An 18,506-nucleotide genomic window follows, 5' to 3' on the forward strand; every position below is an offset into this window, starting at 1 on the left:
AATCACCCAAAACATGCCTTACTTTTGTCCGTCCTTCTCGTCTCCATCAAACTGTTGTTTCCCTCAGTGGAACAATAACACACTGCTCCTCCACTTCCACTGCAGCACCTTGATCAAGGCCAAGAATCGAGCTCATCAGTCCCTTTCAGGACACCGTGACCCTGTCACTGTTCAAGTGCTGATGGATATCATCAGACAGGAAGCCGAGCCTCGTAATGATCCTAAAAAACACAGGAATAAGTAAATATCAGTGTGCCTGTAATTCCTGCACTCTGTTCAGAACATTCTTCACATCTCACCAACAACATATGTTGTAGTGTTGTTAAAGCTCAGCATAACAACTGTATCTGTTCACCACAAACAGCACTGTGTGGGTGTGTTTGTGTTTTTATGTTACACTCACAACAGGAAACTCACTGTGGTGAACAACGTGTACGGCCCTGTCAGGCTTGACACGTGCACTGAATTAATGGTGTGTGTGTGTGTGTGAGTGAGGGTGTACAGCCACAGAATGTGTACAAACTCCAAGAGGCTAAAAAAAAAAAAAGACCAAGATGCATCGAGCTCGTTCCAAGACAAACATCTATTTAAATACATGATGAGAAGCAGAACAGTAGTTTTAATCACAGCGTGATGTCACAGTTACCAAAACAAGACAGAAACGAAAAGACAAACAGATCAGTTAATACTTATCTGCACTAATTATGACAGTGGGTTTCCTCATCAGTGATGTCACCAAAGTACAGCATACTGTAAATGTATTTTTATTATGGGACCAGCAAGGAATAAAACCTCGGTTTTAGAATATTCCTAGAAAACAATAGCCATTATCTTCAGTCGCAGGGAGCGCTGAGACCTCGGACCACTGACCCTACTGCAGAAGAGTAAGGGTAGGGGGAGAAGGTTTATTTAATGGTACACGTCCCAGCGTGTTGTTCCCAGTGAATTTCACCACAGGCCAGAACGGGACAGGGACGGGAATGTGAGCTAAGATCATGGATGTGACATTTGGCCCATACTACAGTAGACTCATCTAAGTCTTTCATGATCTACAGTATTACTGACATCAAAATATTTGTGAAGTGGGGGGAAAAAAAACCTGAAGCCAAGACCTGAGTATTTAATATTCAGCCACTTGTCTTTTCTTGTCGAACGCCTGTGCAGCTCTCAGTTCTCCACTATTCTGAGCTCTGACTGCAACACAATACTGCATAACGCCATTCAAGCTTAAGAACTTCACACACATCGGTGCAAACACGCAACCTTTGAAAGTCATCTTGACTCATCACTCGGCTTCATTTAAGTGGCATTACACACAAAAAAAAAAAAATACAAATTATTGAACTGTCTGAACCCAAAAAAGTACAAGTCATGATTTGTTTTGCTGGAAATATCACACTGACTCAGTGTGTATGTGCCAGAGGAAGATATCTCATTTCTGTGTGTTCACCTTCATCAGTCCATTGCTCTGCATATTACGTGTAGGCCCAGCTCGGCACTGCCCTCTACTGGTCAGACATGCAGGCAGACCCTGGGTCGGAATAACAGCACTGAATGTTGTTTTCTTCAAAATGTCCACTTTTTGAAGTCGTCCTGTGTTATGGTATTATTTCACTTGCAAAAGTAATCGTTGTTCTCCTTTATGTAGGTGGTGGGAGGTGACAGTACCCTGAGGGCTGAATGATGCCACCATGAGGCCAAGAGGTGAAAGGTCCAGAGGTGTAGTCCAGAGGCTGGTCACTGACGGTGGCCTGTTGGCTGGTGTCAGGCTGGATGTCGTCCGTCTTCTCTGGACAGTTCTGTTCCCGCTCAGCCGTGTGGTGTGTGTGTGTGTGTGTGGTGGTTGACACCACGTCCTGTGTGGACCTGGAGGTGGTGGGGTTGGGCAGGAACACGTAAATCCCCGTGTTAGGGGCACGATTTACAGGACACGTGGAGTGATCCAAGTGGGGTTTAGTTTCTTCCTCTTTACACTTGATGTCCACTGACTCAGGAGCGTCGGACATCCACAGGTCGGACTGAAAACCCTGTCAGAACAATAATAAAATAATAATTAAAAATCACCAAAATTATGCTTTATTTTAATGAAGTGAAATACTTCACTGCAGTCCGATTAGAATTTGATCTCGCCGTTGCTGTCATTAGCATCCAGACGCCAGAGTCAGTCAGCCAGTCTGCGTCAGTGACCGTCCGACTGGACAGAAGACGTATGGAGGACGTGTCAGAGGTGCTAACCTTCTCAGGAGGGGTGAGGGAGTTTTCATGGCTCCAAAAGCCATCGTCTGGCTCCGGGGACGTTTTCTCGATGGACGTCGGTGTCCAGAGAGAGGAGTCTGAGGAGCTGCAGGGGAGACAAATGCTGTTTCTGCTGCCGTGGCCTTTGGTCAAAGCTACGATCTCCCTCTGCAGTGTATGACTGGAGGAGGCCTGAGACACAGAAACACACACAGGTTAACGTCATCGCCGGGTGGAGTGGATGAAATGAAAAACCCGATCACGGTGCTGTTTTCACCTGGATCTCAGAGAGGATTTTGCTTTTGCCTGGAGAAGGAACTGAGTCCACCCACAGAACGATTCTCCTGGTAACAAGACACAACAGAGTTCCTTAGATTTGAACCTGGCCTCACACAGACAACACCGCCGACGTCATAAATATGCAATAAAACTTCAACACATTTTTTTGGCAGCGCACTTGACTTTACAAAGTTAAATATCGAAGAACCCTGGGGCCGAGGTGCGGGCACCGTCTAGAGAGGTGATAAATAACATGGTCTGAGACCACCATGTGAAAATACCTTTTGCAGAGTGGAAAGGTGAAGAGAGTGAAAAAGGCTGTGATGATGAGCACAGAGATGAGAACAGATATCAGTGTGCTGGGGGACCAGGTGGCTGTCAGGGGAGGAAAACAGGGGAGAATGATGATGTTTTCAATCCTCTGGATTTAATCTCTCAGACTTTTCTCACAAACACATCAAGTTATTTTCGACAGGAAATATGCGTCTGGGAGACTGTGAAAACATAGTACCTGCGTGAGATGTCCACTCCACGGCATCAGTCCACTCAGACGGAGGTCCCTCGTACCTGGAGCCAGACCCTGGGACAACCAAGGATCTGACCTTGACCTTGTAGAGCTGGGACGGAGTCAAAGACTCTGCGTGGAGGATCAGGAACAGGGAACCGTCTGAGATGTTCACCAAGGTGGAACATCCCTGTCAACGACAGGTGGAAGTGACTCCCGTGTACTGTTGTATACATTTGGTTAGTTATAAATGTTGAATTTTAGGTTCATGTAAAGTTCTCACCTGCTGCAGGGAGTCGTAGTAACAGACCTGATAGAAGAGTCTGACTTTGGAGGCTGTGCTGGGTTCAGTCCATTCAACGATCCAGCTGCTGCTGCGTTTCTCCCTCACCTTTATCTGCCGCGGTGGCTGTGGACGAACTGTAGAAGGAAGCATTATTTACTGCAAATAAAATACTTCACTTTTTCTATTTTCAATTTCACTTTTTCTGACAAATTTTGTTTTATGGCTTGAAAGTAATGATCCAATCCCCACTGATTCATGATCTCTATTATTCACAGACTGAATTCATTCCACTTTAACTTTACCAGTGTGTTTGTGACCTAAGACACGTGATCTATGACACAAAAAATATTTTGTTAAATGATTGGTTACCTCATTAAATCACATCAGTGACTCTGTGAATAATTTAAACAAACTATGGTTTAAACCAAGGGTCTTAAACATTCTGGCCAATGAGAAGTTTCATTTTGTCCATGTCCAATAATTTTATTTAAATGCTTCAATTGGTCATTTAAGAACGAGAGAAAATATTTATATAACCTGTGGTTTTATGCAGTAATTATATAATAAACCCAATTTAATATCTGGATTTTTGTATTGAACATTGAACGCTGAGTTTGACCCGTTTTAGACAATCAGAGGTGCAGTAGTGTCTCTATGACGCTAGATGGAGACAGAAAAACATCAACACAGCTTTGCAGGCTGGCCTGCTGCAGTGGTATGTTTTATCCCCCCCCCCCGACTGTCGTGTCCACTCACTGTGTTGGTGGGCCTTGAAGGTCTTGGCCATGTGCGTCGGTAGAAGCTCCAGCAGCAGCTGTGCAGGGTCGTGGGCAGACAGTGAGCAGCTGTACTTTACTGATGTGCTTTGGTCAGCAGTGACGGTGGGAGTCGTGCAGCAGCTCTTGGGTCTGGAAGAAGGATTTTTTTTTTTTTTAAAGAATCAACCGTAAATGAAGCTGGTGTTTCATTCAGCCTGAAACAGGTGGTGTTGTCATCATCACACGTGACTCACGGTGCAGTCTGGTTGCGTCGACAGACCAGCTGGTAGGTGATGAAGGTGGCCCGCTCTCTGGTGACCTCCCAGCTGCAAATGACCTCCCTCTCTGTGACCAGCACGCAGTGTAGACTGGGTAACTGCCCAGGATCTACAGCCGAAGACAAAAGAGAGTCGGAAAATAATCCACAGAATCAGGAACAATCACCAAACCCGACTGTGTTCCATGACTCACCTTCTTTATTCTTCCAGGTCACAAGGGGGCTCCAGTCGCTCCAGTGACCCACGCTGACCTTCACCCCCACCCTGGCTTCATATCTGTGGCCTGGAAGCAGCAGTTGTCTTGGTAGTTTTACCTGAGTATTTCTGACTTCCACCGTCTGCAGAGAGAAGCCAGAGAATGAGGAGATTTGAGTTCTTAATTCATTTAGTCCAACATTAAATGAATGTACCTTTGTGTTTTTTAAATGATAATTGAGAGTATCTTTTATCTAATCTTTAATCTCTACATACTTATTCTATGTTTTTAAAATATCACAGAACAAACCATCAACCAAACAAATTTATTTTCCTATAACTGTATGATCATTATTATTTGAGTGTACTGTTATCATTAGGAAGAAATATTAGCACCTGTACGGAGTCTGCCGAGTCAGATTTGATAAATGCGCCAGCAACTGCTAAAATGATAAAATGTACTGTGTGTGATGAATTACTGTGTAATATATTAGAATGAGCTGCTTATCTGTGTGAGTTATATTTTTCCTATTTAATATGACTTTATTATCAGGCCAAACATTTATAATAAGTTTAAGCTAAATACAGTGTTATAATAATGAGCAGCGTGTATGAATGCTCACAGTCCAGGTGTCTTGTTTGACAGATCTGTAGCTGAGCTGGTAGCTGAGATTCTTGCTCAGGGTGGAGGAGGCGGAGTAGGGACTGGACCACGTCAGACATCGGCCTCCGTCACCTGGATCATGACTGGACACATTCACCGGTGGATGTGCTTTCACTGCGTGTGTATCACAGGCACAAAAATATACATCATACATGTGTAAAGTCACGCAGCTCAGTGACTCAGTTCTGTATTCAGTCAACTCCTGTGATAAACATGTCAACTCACGGTGATGAGAGAGAGACACGGGCCTGTGTGTGACGGACGAGCAGAGACTCTGCATCTCCTCGTTCAGGAAGAAGACGGTGTGTGTGATACCGATGGCAAATGAACCAGTTTGGTATCTGCACTGTGTGAAGCCACGATCGTCCGGTGCACGGTAGGGGGCGCACGGTTCGCTGTAAGGACACACAGTTTGCTGTAAATACTTAAAAATATTTTTTGTTTTAACTCTTGCGAACTGTGTTTTACCTGTCCTTCTCCGTCTTGAACCGGAGCTGCAGCGGAGCGTCTCCATCTTCTCTCCATCTACAGTGGACGTAGGACTCGTAGTTGTTGTGACACTCCAAGGAGTCCAGGACAGGAGAAGCTGGAGGAGAGGTTTAGATTTTTACATTCTACACCAAAAAGCTGTCATAGATTTTTTTTATGTTCTTCAAACATTCAGTCGACTACATGGACAACAGCTGACTGATGATATTGAATGAATTTTTATAGAAATAAAACAAATAGTCTAATATCAGCTCGACTCGTGAGATCTGAATACGAGTGCTTTCTTTTCCCTTCATGTCAGAAAACTGAATCTATTTTGTTGGAGGAGAAAAGCAAAACACTCCAGGACAGCAGCATTTTAACATTTATACAGTAAGATCAAAATGGTTTGTCAATTTTGGACTGGTGTAAATAACTTATTATTTAAAAAAATAAATCAAGTTATTAGTCTGTGTAAATATTTTAGCAACACAGTCCTCACATAGTGAGAAGTGGCAGTCAAAAATGTGAGCACAGTGTTTTGGTCTATATTAAATTTGCCCTGTTTTAAATCATTAGCATTGTGTCGTTCACAGTCTGTTGCTCACACAGACTTGTTCATGTGAATCAGTCAGACCCAGAGACCACATTTACTGCAGGAACCTACTGTTCAGTGAGCCGCTGCTCTCATGAATGCGGCAGAGATTTGCATCACAGTGGAGATCCAGAAAGAGGAGCCCCGACCAAAGCACAACCCAGAACAGTGGCATGATTTCAGGCTACAAAAATGATGCCTCTTAGAAAAACTCTGTGTAAAAGAGAGTGTGAGGTAGGGGGAGAGATGAGAGTTAATTTACCAGAAATAACGAAAACATTAGTCACAACAGCAGCAGCAGCCACTTCTGCTTTGAGTGTTGTGGGATGTCACCACACATCCGTCTGTCTCTTATCATTCTCTCTCACATGTCTGTTGCCCTGATAAAAAAAAAAAAATTTACACACGCGCTGTCACTGGGGATCGAACACACAAACACACACACGCCTTCATTTAAAAATAAATCATCAGTGTAGTTAGTTCCAGTTATCAGGTTATTTTGTGACTCCATTTTAAAAAGCAGCCAAAGACCAAGGGCTGAAGGAAGGAAACATTTCCCAAAATTGTGGTTATTGTGAAAACATGAACTCCAATAAGCCACTAATAAAAGCATTGGTAAAAACAAGGGATGTCCGATATCAACTTTGTTTGTTTATCTGTAGAAACCACTGTGTTGTGTCGCTGCCACCAGCATTCTGCATACTATCCCCTGATTATTAAAATAGATTAATAAAATGAGCTGCAATGCTGCCATCTAGTGATTTTCATAGTGACTTTAATATAAAGTTGTTTATCCCTAAAAATATTTTTTGAGCACACATCATTTGGCAAAACCCAGGCTTTTAGGTTTTCATTATCAGATGAAAAACCAATACCAATTCTTACTGATATTTCATAATCATGATAATATCGGTCGGCCAACGTTATCGGAAATCCCTAGTTTTAACAGAACAGACAAACACCCACATAAAACACCAGGCTGATAAACAAAAACAAAAAACCAAATCATTCCAACTATTAATCAAAACCTAAACACCTTACAAACCTGGTTGAATAAAATAATAATAATTAGAAACTAAATACTAGCATGTTTAACGATAATGACAGCTATTTATAAATATGAACAAAATATTAACAACATTATTTCGCACAATCCTGAAACATTTTAAATCTTTTTCACTCTCAAAACAAAACAAGTTTGGAAACAGAGAAGAAAACTGAGCAGAGTTTGGTTCTTTCAGCGCAAAAATTCAAAAAAGGGGGGGGATTTTGAGCATAGTTCTGTGAACCCTGTGCCAGGGAAAGCCCCCCATGTGGAATAGATGAGAATCCAATAACCCTCTCACTCAGTGTGTCGTTTCATGTGGTGCAGCACGTAGAGGCAGCAGAGCACGGTGATCTCTCTATGACAGTTCAGTGCAACGAGGTCAAACGGTCAGAGAGAGATTCAACCTCACATACAGATGTAAAAGATGTCAAAATAAGATGCAACTGATACTTTAATATCTATAAATCTTATTATTCTAAAATGTTTTCAAGATAAGATTAAATTCTCTGTGATATATGGTGCCGAGAATATATAATTTAAATATTACTTTGCCTAACCTATTTTACCATCAGCTCTGAGGAAACAACAATCATCAGATATATGTATATATATATATATATATATATTTATATTTATTTAAATACACATATATACTTATATATGTATATATATATGTTTATTTATATATATATAAATAAATATAATAAATAAATACATACATATATGTTTGGATATATGTATATATTTACAAATAAATAAACGCCGGTGTGAAACATACACCCTTGTTGTTTGTCTCTCAGTTCTGGCAAATACACAAAAACATTTTTTGTCATATTTAGGATTAACAATTTATCAACATCGAGTAATCATGATTAATCAAATGCTACTGTGTGATTAAAATTTGTTACTTTATTACTTGTTAAAGATTTTAATCAACTGACGGCTCCAATAAAAAGATAAATACATCTATTAATATATAAATACATATTTCAATATATTTATATACATATAAATGCAGACTACAGCCAAGGTTACACATATTTCTACAATATCACCAGGTAAGATGTAGACCTCACCCCCAACTCACCTGCCTCTGTCTGTCTGTCTGCTGATTTTCTCGTCAGTCGGCGCCTCGTCAACTCTGTCGAGAACTCAGTGGGCGTTTCCTGCCCCAGTTTCCTCTTTCTGTCCACTGTAAAATCAAACAAATGATGACGTTTGAGCTTTGACTGCACAATCAGCTGTTACTCAATTGCGTTCTCCAGAATTCTTTCAGCAAACTCTGATTCATTCAAATGTTTTTAGTTTTATTGGTCGACACAAACCGAAATCTTCTGTTGTTGTTCAGGAAGTAAAGAATAGAAAGAAATAGTGGCTTAAACGTTTATGAATTCTAATAAATTTCACTTATCATATTAGAAAAAATCAGGGGAAAAAAAGGAGTGAAAACCTAATTTTACAAATTATTGTTAAAGTGCCTCCTAGCTGCTGTAAGGCTAAAGTTAAAGGCACAGGTCGCTCATTTACAAGGCCAGAAGTGAAGAAAACAAACATTTACACTTACCTTTACACCGACGGACAGTTTTGATTCTTCACTTTCCTGACGTTCAGATGTGGTGGGCTGTGTGAAGAAGACGAGATAGTCACAGATCACAGTCAGACTGTACAGTGCTAGAATTTCTCCTCCACTTAGGTAACAACACTAACCACAATGTGACGACAGAAATAGTAACAGTGGTTGATCTACGTGAGATAAGGAAACAGTTAAAGGAAGCCACTGTTCAGATGTTTCATCCAGGCCTGATAAAATCACAGACGGTCAGATCAACAACAGTACTGCATCATCTCAGATCTTAGGACTTGGTTTAAATTTTTTTGGCTGAAAGTGACTTTAAACACCACAACCACAAAGACTCAGACGAGGTCTGTGAAGGTGGTGCAACAAAGATAACAAAATCGATTTTTTTTCTTCAATGGAACAGTTACTGACAAAACAATCACAACATCCATAATTCTTCATCCTGATTTGCTGCAGCCTACAGAGCAAAGGTTTATATTTTAAAGAACTGGCATCACACTAATCTAAACTTGAGTTCTCGGCCTTTCTTTTTAACCCAGTTGCCAGTAAACTGTTACATTCATACACACAATTTAATTTCACTTTTGAGGCCGTTAAGATGAGAATAGTTTCTTGTCTTAAACTTCCTTTTTTAATTTCAAAGAATGAGGAACCTGAACTTTATCTGCATATCAGACCCTTGAGATCTGTTGGTTTCAAACATGTAGTGTTTAGCGCTGATGCTAATGTAGCATTAGCTCTCACAGATAACTTCCTCTACAAAGACGTGTTATAGTAATATTTATTCTGTTTGGGCCAAAGCGACTCCGTTAGAAAAGCTCAAATATTGTCAATTTTAACTGTTTACTCGTCAACATTATTTACACGTAACATAAAACAGCAGTACAAATAAAGAACGCTACATAAATGCCGACGCAGAGTTTACCAGGCTTCTCGACTTTACTATTTCAACCTCAATTCCTCCACCTAGCGGCTACAAAAAAAACAGCCCTAGAGTACTTACGGTAATTACCTTATATCATATAATAATCAAATCAAATTCATTAATAAAATAACACATGTATTTATTATGCTGCTTGCATGCTCTCCACTGCATCAAAAAAGTTTTTCTTTAAACATTATCATGCCAAACGTTAGCCATATATAAAAGTCTGAGCTGATCCTGCAGACGCTGTTCATCATGTTCACTTCTTTGTATATGAAAAATGAGGAAAAGTGAGTCATGCTCATCTTTGTAATTCTTGCCATGCACCTCTGTCTGTCTGCATTGGAAACTGACAAAAACATTTTTTTTCTAACTTAAAAATAGCTCGTTGTTGAATCAGGGACATTTTGAAAAAGTCTTTTATTTGGCCACAGTCCATTTAAAATGAAGCAAGGTTGGTCCGAGTGGTTCTCCACATTCTCCTGTAACTTATGAAATTAGTAGATGTTTCATTTTAATTTTTTTTCTTTATTTTAGTGTTTGGATAAATGATAAAAGCTCTGTTTATGTTGACAGTTAAATATGAAGTGGAAAAGGAAAAATAAAGAGAGAGAAATGTCCTGATGAATCAATATTTTTTTTCTACTCAGTCCAATTAACAAATGTGGTTATAGAAAGGCGGGATTAATTACTATTTGTACAGGCCATGATCTGAAGGAATGGACCGGCTCTCAGCCCGATGACCTACAGTGGAAAACTCCCGGAGGCTAATGAGAACGTAATGTATTATAATGAAATCAATGGGAGAGAATGAGGGAGGCGGAGGTGGAACAGAACAGAAGGGAGAGACTCTATTATTGGTCGGTATCTCGGTGCAACGTTTATGTTTCGTACCGACCATTTGTTTAAATCTCTCTTCGTAAATAGTTTGGATGCCAGCGATAGTAAATGTTGCAGCTTTGCTAAAGGATGTGTTTGACATACCTGAGGGTGGGTCGTTTAACTCAGCTTCAGTCCTAACCAGAAATAAATGAGGAATGCAAGCAGGCCAGTGAAGGGCTCTGACGTCACAAAGAGAGACTGGAAGAATTTCTGTAGAATTCTGTGGTGTTTGTAGTTTGCTAAAAAGAAAAAGAAAAAGAACAACAACAAAAAACACTTTTAGCTACAGGAAAAATAGTCAACTTTTCTTTCACCCACACTTTGCCCCCTCCTACACACTGCTGCTGGTTTAGTCAATAGTTTGAAAGTGTTAATCGATCATACAGGAAGTGAGAAGAAGAAGAAAAAAAAAAAAAAAGAGGCCTTGAACTTTGTGACGCTGCTCCTGGTCTCCTCCTCTATTTTTTACACTCTCTACAGCCAGATTTTCATGAGCATTAATTAGTCCTTTAGCTCAACCTGTGCTTTTGAGCTCAAACTAAAGCAGAGGTACTGTACATGCAGCAGCGTGTGAGGTTCTTCCCCCCTCTCTGTCTTCCTCCCCCGATGCTACTCGTACAAATCCAATTCCTGCACACACAGATATTCAGGATAGTCTTGGTCTCAGCGGTGAATCGAGGAGCAGCACATTAGAATGTGGTCAAAAACACATTACACTTAAACCCTGGGTCTTTTTTTTCTTCACTCCCTTTTTTCAGGGATTGTGTGTCTTCTCTGTCAGAGTCGATAATGGGTTTAAAACCTTAGTTTTATTAAGATTTGGACTAAGAATTCTGGATTGGTCCCTCGTCAGCTCCACTCCTGCTCACAGAAACAGATTCTCCTAGTCCCTCGTCAGCTCCACTCCTGCTCACGGAAACAGATTCAACACATCTATGCCGTTACAGGCCATTTACAGAGGTGTGTCTGATACAGCTGCAGGTCGATGCTGATGAAACCTCCAGAGAACATATCTGTGGTAACGCTACGACCGAAACACGACCTGGAGTGAAGGGAAACACATTTATTCAAAGACACATTTGTTCTTTTTATGCTTCTCTAGTTCCGTGGAGGAAGTGAACTGTGGCCACGGGGCTTTTCATTTATGAAGGGACTATTTCTTTATTTTATCAGAAGCATGTATTGAGTGACCACTGAGACCCTCTTTAAGGTGAGGGTCCACATTTATATATTTTTCCATCCTGGAGTAAATCCAGCCTGAGGTCAATGTTCCCATGATCCTCTGTTGTTTACTGTTCCCTTTTCTTTTGTGACCAGCGTTTTATAAACTTCAGTCAACCTTCGCGTTTCCTCCCGTCATATTTGCCCCTCTGTCTTTTGTTCCTTGCGGCACCTCAGGTAAAGTTATTGCCTCTATAATAACTGCGGTAGTAAAACGGAGCGCTGCCAAAACAGGATTGGATTACAGTGTCACTGAATAAATAGAAAGACCGTGAATATAATTGTGTCCAAACCTGTCGGTCTGTGACGGCCTGACAGGATAATCAGAGTCCAAAAATGAAGATGAATTATTTAAAGGTCAGTAAATCAAAGGCTGCACAAACACACTTGTTTCTATCGTATTATCCTGGACTTTTTGACTGATTAAGTCTACCTCACCCTCTACCTCACCCTTTTCACTCATCTATATCAGTTCTCTCATCCATCCATCACGTCCTCCTCCTCCCAACTTTCCTCTCTTCACTCCCTCCACCTCCTGCTCTGTCACACCGTCCAATCCCCTCCTATCCCAATCCAGTGCAGCCTCACTGTCTCCCTCCCTCTCCCTTTATCTCTCCCTCTCTCTTTCTCCCCTTCATCTCACCTCCAGCCAGCCTATTCACTCTCCTCCTCCTCTTCCTCCTCCTCCTCCTCTACCTTCTCCTCCTGGATCACACAGCCCGCCTGCTTCCGTCCACTTTATCTTTTCCCTCTCTGTCTCTTCGAACCCTCTCAGTCTCTCTCTGCTGTCTCTTGTCTTCTGACTCTTTTTCTTCTTCTGTCTCTCTTCTTTTCTCTCTGTCTGTCCTCCACTCCTCTTCAGCCCCAGGAGCTCGGAGGCTCGAGGCTCTTCATCGAATCACTTAGGATTCAGAAGCACTTGGGACAAAGATTCTCTCACTGGAGGTAAATGTTTTCTGTGTTTTCTATGTGTTCATGTGTGTGTGTGTGTGTGTGCGGTGGTCATCTACCTCATATGTCAGTCACACAGACAGATGCTGTGCTGTTATTTGAGAGTGGAATAACTGTGGAAACAGGCAGGACGGTGGTGATGAGTCAGTGAAAAAGTGCGAAGGAGAAAGAGAAAAGAAAGCTGTTCTGATGCAGCAGTGCATCGAAATGCAGAATTTTCAAACGGCACAAAAAGAGTCAGAGAGTTCAAGAGGAAGAAAAAGAAAAAGAGAAAGGAACAAGACCAGACATGAGCAAAGTGTGAGAGAACTGAGAGAAGAAAAGAAGAAGAAGAAGAAAGTGAAGAGGCGGTGCTGATGTTCTCCTCAGTCACAGATGAATTTCTACAAAAAGAACGCTGCCTGCCTCCTGCCTCCTGCCTCCTCCTCCTTCTCTCCCGTGGAAATCCCATTCACAAACAGGACCTGAAAACAGGAGCTGGTGATTGGTTCGCCGGACACTGTGTCTGTGTGTGTGCTTCATTATGTGTGAGCGCGTGAGAGATGTGGCGGGATGTGAACCCTGTGTCGAGGGTGTGTTCTTGAATGTTGTTCAGATTACACACAAATTGCAGAAATGTTAAGTGACGCTGGAGGTCTTTTAAATTTGCAAAAGCAGAACGTCACTGTGGCGACCATGTGGTGACTTTGCACCATATTTCAGTTCCTTTTTTTTTTTTTAACTCTTTCTTTGTCATTGCGTCATTCTCTGCTGCTTCAGATCGTCATCCCTCTCCTGCCGGAGTCACAATCTCACTGCCATTAACCCTCTGGGGTAACAACATGTACAACCAACCACAAGAGCAGACACATGAGAAGTGATGAAAACTCACAGGATGGGAGTTAAAATCTCAGAGAGGAAAACAATAAATAGAAATTTGACAGCTGGACAGTGACAGTCCTGACAGGGAATGAAAGCATAAAAATACATGTAAATATAAAGGTGGAAATGGAAACTGCTGCTTAATGTGCTTCAACTAAAGATACTAAGATAAGTACTATAAACGATAAATACTAAGATTGGTTTGAAAGTTCCAATAAAAATAATAAATGGTTAATGAATAATTGTAGCAGAGTTTTCCAGTTTCTCTACGTAAATGTAACGGACACTTACTCTGATGAAACCGTGTCGGTTATTGACAGGCTCTTAATGTGGTCATGGATGGATGGATGGATGGATGAACAAAGAGTAGCTTGGCCAGCCTGCAGTCCAGATCTGTCTGTAATTGAAAGTTAATGGCAGGTTAAACAGAGGAAAATCAACATGTGATCACATTCACCTTAGATTCTTTAAATATTAAGAATTCCTAAATATAAAAATGTAAATAACAGGAAATTCCACTAAAACCCACTTCTTTCTACTTCAACAACAGACAGACTACAGACCAGAACCCAGTCAACACGTCAACCATAAACTTTATGGCCGACCCTCCATTAGACATAAAAGTCAGGGCAGATGTATGATAAAACACCTTCTCCGGAATTCATGGGAATCCAGTGATTTCACAAAGCCAGAGCTCATTGGAGCGTGTAATACTCCGGTCTGATAGAAGGCGACCGCACAAGGTGGCTGTGAGGGAGTAAAAAAAACACAAGAGGAAGGTGCCATAAAGAGTTATAACAGCAAGACCACGATGTTATTGATTTGGTTGTCTGTATTGGATATAAATGTTCTAATTAAGGGCTTCGACTAACTGCAGCTTGAAGTGCTGCTGGATGACGGTTTGAGGAGTCTCTGATGACCGCTCATCCGGAGATGAAGAAGAGGGAAAAAAAACAGTTAGCATCTCTGCGGCGCACATCCCTCCACCACACTGCAGTCATACAAAATAATAGGTTATTACGGAGTTATTGTTGAGGAGAAGAAATCAAGGTTTTCTACCTCTGGGCTATGATCTTACAACAACAGCAACATCCATCCAGCGTCTCTGTCTGCATTTCATAACAAATTAAAAAAGCGCCAACCTCAGCATCGACTTAGTTTTAAAGGCTGATTGGTCATACAGTATATATATAGATATTAACAAATAATGAATCCCCTGCTGGCAGCTGAAGCTCTCCTGCACCAACAGGAGGAAGTCTGCAGGTAGACGTAACCCAACAGGAAGTGACTCCTTTAAGTTGATGAAAACATTTTTTTTAATTAAATTTATAAAATGACAAAAGAAAGAATTTTCAAGAAAGAAAACATTTTTCCCGCTGGTTTCAGATCGTCATCAAATGAAGACTTTTTGATGTGGTTAAACTGTCAGGTTGTACAACCCTGCCCCCGCCCGGTGACTGTTGGGATTGGTAGAAAATAGGTAGAAATGTGTATAATGAACTTTTAGAATTAGCCTCAGTTTTGCCAACAACAGTTCCTGCCAGTTGGTGGCAGTGTCTGTCAGGGGTGAAGTCAGGTGAGAGCAGGACCACTAGGCTAACTCTGTCAGAGATAATCTGCGTTTCCACGTTCCTTCACATCCTCGTCACCACCTGTGAGCCTGTGACGCTCCGCTGGGAGACGATGTTTTAAATGCTGAAAGCATACGGCCGTGTAACAGCGCCCCCTCTGATGAGACAGTCTGGGTAATTAAAACAGTGTTCTGAGAACTGGGACTAAATTTGCATTTGTGCTTAATCAAACAAATGAAAGCACCGAGGGTGTAGCGAGTGTCATTATTGATTAATTACTTTATTTATATTTATTTAAATACCTGACGACGCCTGATGTCTCCGTGGGCGAGACCTGGGACAGATGTTGGACGAGAAACTGTGGAATCTGGAGTGGAGTTTAGAGCAAAATCAGAAAAGAATGACTGAAAAAAAATGCAGATGTGAGGCTATCTCGCTCTGTGTGTGTGTGTGTGTGTGTGTGTGTGTGCACAGTTTATGCATTGAGATTGTTCTGCTGCCTGTGGAGCCTCCCGCTAATATGAAATTAGGAGTGTGAAGTGAATCTATTGAAGCATCAAATCCTGCTGTGCAGCTAATATTGGAATAAGTAATAGCGTTGTCGCAGCCTGTGGTGCTCGGTCAAACTGCGCTCACCTGCCCCTGCGTGTGTGTGTGGCGGTGTTACACACCATCCCGGTGAAGGAGAAAGTCTCAGGTGCTTTGTTGGCCGTTGCTAATTTGCAATATCGGAGTGTCTTGGAAAGCCTGTGGTTTGGTTTTTATGTTTGGTTTCTTCCTCTGTCCTCCAGCTCTTGTCCGTCTTCTCCGTCTCTCTCTCAATGCAGCAACAGATGTGAGGTAATGATGCAAAGACATGCAATCATGAGCAGGTAGATGTCCCTCGGCCCAAACCACCAGGTCTGGTCCACACAGACGTCCTAGTGTTGAAAAAAAAAAAATGGATTAGAAACATTTAGTAGTTTGTTCTAAGGAACTGTGTCTCAGCTAATGTGACATGATTGTGCAAGGTCATCACGACAGTCCATGACTCAGCAGATTCCGACTCCGTGTCGTCTGATTGGCCGACGTAGCCGCCTGTTGTTGATGTGTGTTTCCGTACACCCCTGTCTTTGTTCAACAGCCGTTTTAACCACAGCTGTGTGTGGAGTGTGACTGGGTTTTAATGTTCTTAGAGCCAAGCACTTTTCTGAGCCTCCGGGGAGAACCCGGGTCCGGAGGTTGTTAGAGCGGCTTCAGATGTGTGAGTATTTCAGATGAGGTGGATCAGCTGATGCTAACTTTAGACTCACCGAGGTCAGAGCCCGGTGCAACAGGAGTCAACCCAATTCCAATTAGGAAACAGTGACCTCTTAAATGAGATCATTAACGAAACCACGGTCAAGTGGGACTGGGGGGAGGGGGGCCGAGGAGGAGGTGGGAGGGGGAGGTAGGGCGAGCTAAAGTGGATAGAGACTTACAGTATTATAAATTTAGATCCTGGACTTTTTTTATATAAAAAAAGAAGAAATAAAATGAGAAAAGGATGACGTTGTGACCTATTTTGTCGCAGCCTTTTAAAACCTCTCCATCACTGGAGATCAGAGTCAGATTATAAATAGCTTCTCACTGACCTCTGCACACAGACTGGAATCAGTTACAGCTAAAGGTTAGCTGAGTCTGATTGTACGACTGGGACACGTGACGGTGTCGAAAGTTTGTATTACAGTAAAGTCGCTGAGCAAAGAAACAAGTGACAACACGTGGCTGTGGTGTATGAGTCAGCAGGTCAGGTCACAGGTCACAGCGACTGAAACTAACGCTAGAAGAAACACCGTATAAGTGTAATAGAAGTTTAGAGAATTGACGGAGGAGGAGAGCTGCAGTACTTCATATTGTATTAGTGAAAAGTTCAAAGAACACAGTGTTCTAAACTATGTACAACAAGTAAAGTGCTTTCATCCATGAACGATACAACTTGACTTTTACAGCAGCATCTGCTCTGACAGCACAGCGGTGTGAAACTGGTGAGGGAAACAAAAACCACCACTGTAGCGAATCCATGCTACAAACTGATAAAAAACAACAACAGTACTTTCCCCAGTACTAATACTGTCCAATTATGACACAATACGGGGCATTATTATATATACAGATATATATATTTTCAAAATTCAATTCAATCGGACAATCGACGTTTGAAGACGCAGTTTTGGACTGATGATGTGTGTGCGCTGCCCCCTTGTGATCGGCACTTCTTCAGTATATGAGCTACAACTCAGTAGTTCCTCTCAGTGTTTGGCTTTTCTTTGTGTGAACAAAGATATTCTGTCAAAACCTGACGTACTCTCCCACCCCTGCCCCCCGCCCCCACTCTCTCCACTCACTGCTCTCTTCTCATCATTTGTTAAAAAGACCACCAACCTGCAGTGCGTGCAGAGCACTTGATTGCAGGGGTGTCAGAATGGTCACGGGGAACAGAGGCAGAGTGAGTCTGTACGCTCTCAAAGAGCCCGTCTCTGTGTATGAGCAATCAGAGGTGTGCTGCTGTCACTGCTGCTGCTGTTACTGCTGTTACTGCTGTTGCTGCTGCAGCCTCCACTGCTGTTAAGTGTGAGAGTTTTCTGCTGCAAGGTCAGCGAGAGCTAGCCCCCCCATCTTGTGCCGACTCACAGCAGCAGGATCTGCTGTCAGTGAAACGACAGTATCAGCTGTTGTCGGAGCGGAGCAGGCATCACTCCCGGGGTCAGAGAACATACACACACACACGCTGGCACAGACTGGCACTCGTATGTGTGTGTGTGCTCTGATAACTGCTAGCTTCTCTCCCACAGCACGGCAGCGGCTCTCCTCTGGGGTTATTGATGACTGCTGGAGTAGTGATGTCTGCAACTGAACTGAACGCATCATCAACCAACCGTGAGGATCCACCGTTGATCTAAATTTAGAGCTAAACAACCAGGCACGGTGCAGAAAAGTCATGCGTCCACACAAACACACACGTTGATGGTGTGTGACGGCCTTAATATTAATGGCTGGTTTTTCTTGGGTAAATGCCTCATTAAAAGTAGCAGCAGAAGTAAACCTCTTTAATAATGATTATCATCTCACCTTAGTGCGGTTCGGCCTCGCAGACTTGAGGTCAAACTCTCGTCCCTTGAGAGAAACTAATCAGGCAATAATGTAGGTGAATGCCCCCAAACAACCTTATATCTAATGAATTCAA

General features: G+C 42.1%; 2 protein-coding genes and 1 long non-coding RNA gene across 7 annotated transcripts in view; 2 read left to right on the plus strand and 1 right to left on the minus strand.

The window, feature by feature from the left end:
* Nucleotides 1–10: 10 nt before the first annotated feature.
* Nucleotides 11–18,506, minus strand: part of csf2rb (colony stimulating factor 2 receptor subunit beta) — a 27,990-nt gene continuing 9,494 nt past the window's right edge. The window contains exons 3-22 of one of the 5 annotated variants that reach the window (XR_003052503.1): nt 15,938–16,221; nt 15,604–15,668; nt 14,022–14,127; nt 10,800–10,936; nt 8,876–8,932; nt 8,399–8,503; nt 6,336–6,476; nt 5,669–5,786; nt 5,426–5,595; nt 5,160–5,314; nt 4,535–4,679; nt 4,318–4,450; nt 4,062–4,213; nt 3,303–3,439; nt 3,026–3,209; nt 2,796–2,889; nt 2,513–2,579; nt 2,236–2,427; nt 1,451–2,027; nt 11–221 (exon numbers count right to left, since the gene is read on the minus strand). Coding sequence is in view for 4 of the 5 variants with exons in the window: in XM_008330159.3 (XP_008328381.1) it covers nt 1,641–2,027; nt 2,236–2,427; nt 2,513–2,579; nt 2,796–2,889; nt 3,026–3,209; nt 3,303–3,439; nt 4,062–4,213; nt 4,318–4,450; nt 4,535–4,679; nt 5,160–5,314; nt 5,426–5,595; nt 5,669–5,786; nt 6,336–6,438 (2,037 nt within the window). In the remaining variant the exon portion in view is untranslated. Of the gene's footprint in view, nt 222–564; nt 2,028–2,235; nt 2,428–2,512; nt 2,580–2,795; nt 2,890–3,025; nt 3,210–3,302; nt 3,440–4,061; nt 4,214–4,317; nt 4,451–4,534; nt 4,680–5,159; nt 5,315–5,425; nt 5,596–5,668; nt 5,787–6,335; nt 6,477–6,525; nt 6,644–8,387; nt 8,504–8,875; nt 8,933–9,018; nt 9,222–10,799; nt 10,937–14,021; nt 14,128–15,603; nt 15,669–15,937; nt 16,222–18,506 lie in introns of those variants that run through there. The other 4 variants (XM_008330159.3, XM_025064746.1, XM_025064747.1 and 1 more) reach the window with 4 other exon arrangements.
* LOC107989872 (uncharacterized) lies at nt 8,884–11,147 on the plus strand. The gene is made up of 3 exons (XR_001761393.2): nt 8,884–8,936; nt 9,655–9,656; nt 10,830–11,147. It is a non-coding gene; the product is annotated as an uncharacterized LOC107989872 (long non-coding RNA).
* pvalb6 (parvalbumin 6) overlaps nt 12,087–18,506 on the plus strand; it is a 27,224-nt gene continuing 20,804 nt past the window's right edge. Inside the window, exon 1 of the mRNA XM_008330161.3 lies at nt 12,087–12,863. The gene's annotated coding sequence lies outside the window, so the exon portion shown is untranslated. The remainder of the gene's footprint in view (nt 12,864–18,506) is intronic.

Source organism: Cynoglossus semilaevis, chromosome 17 (genome assembly GCF_000523025.1).
Source record: "Cynoglossus semilaevis isolate Cse_v1.0 chromosome 17, Cse_v1.0, whole genome shotgun sequence".
Taxonomy (NCBI): Eukaryota; Metazoa; Chordata; class Actinopteri; order Pleuronectiformes; family Cynoglossidae; genus Cynoglossus; species Cynoglossus semilaevis.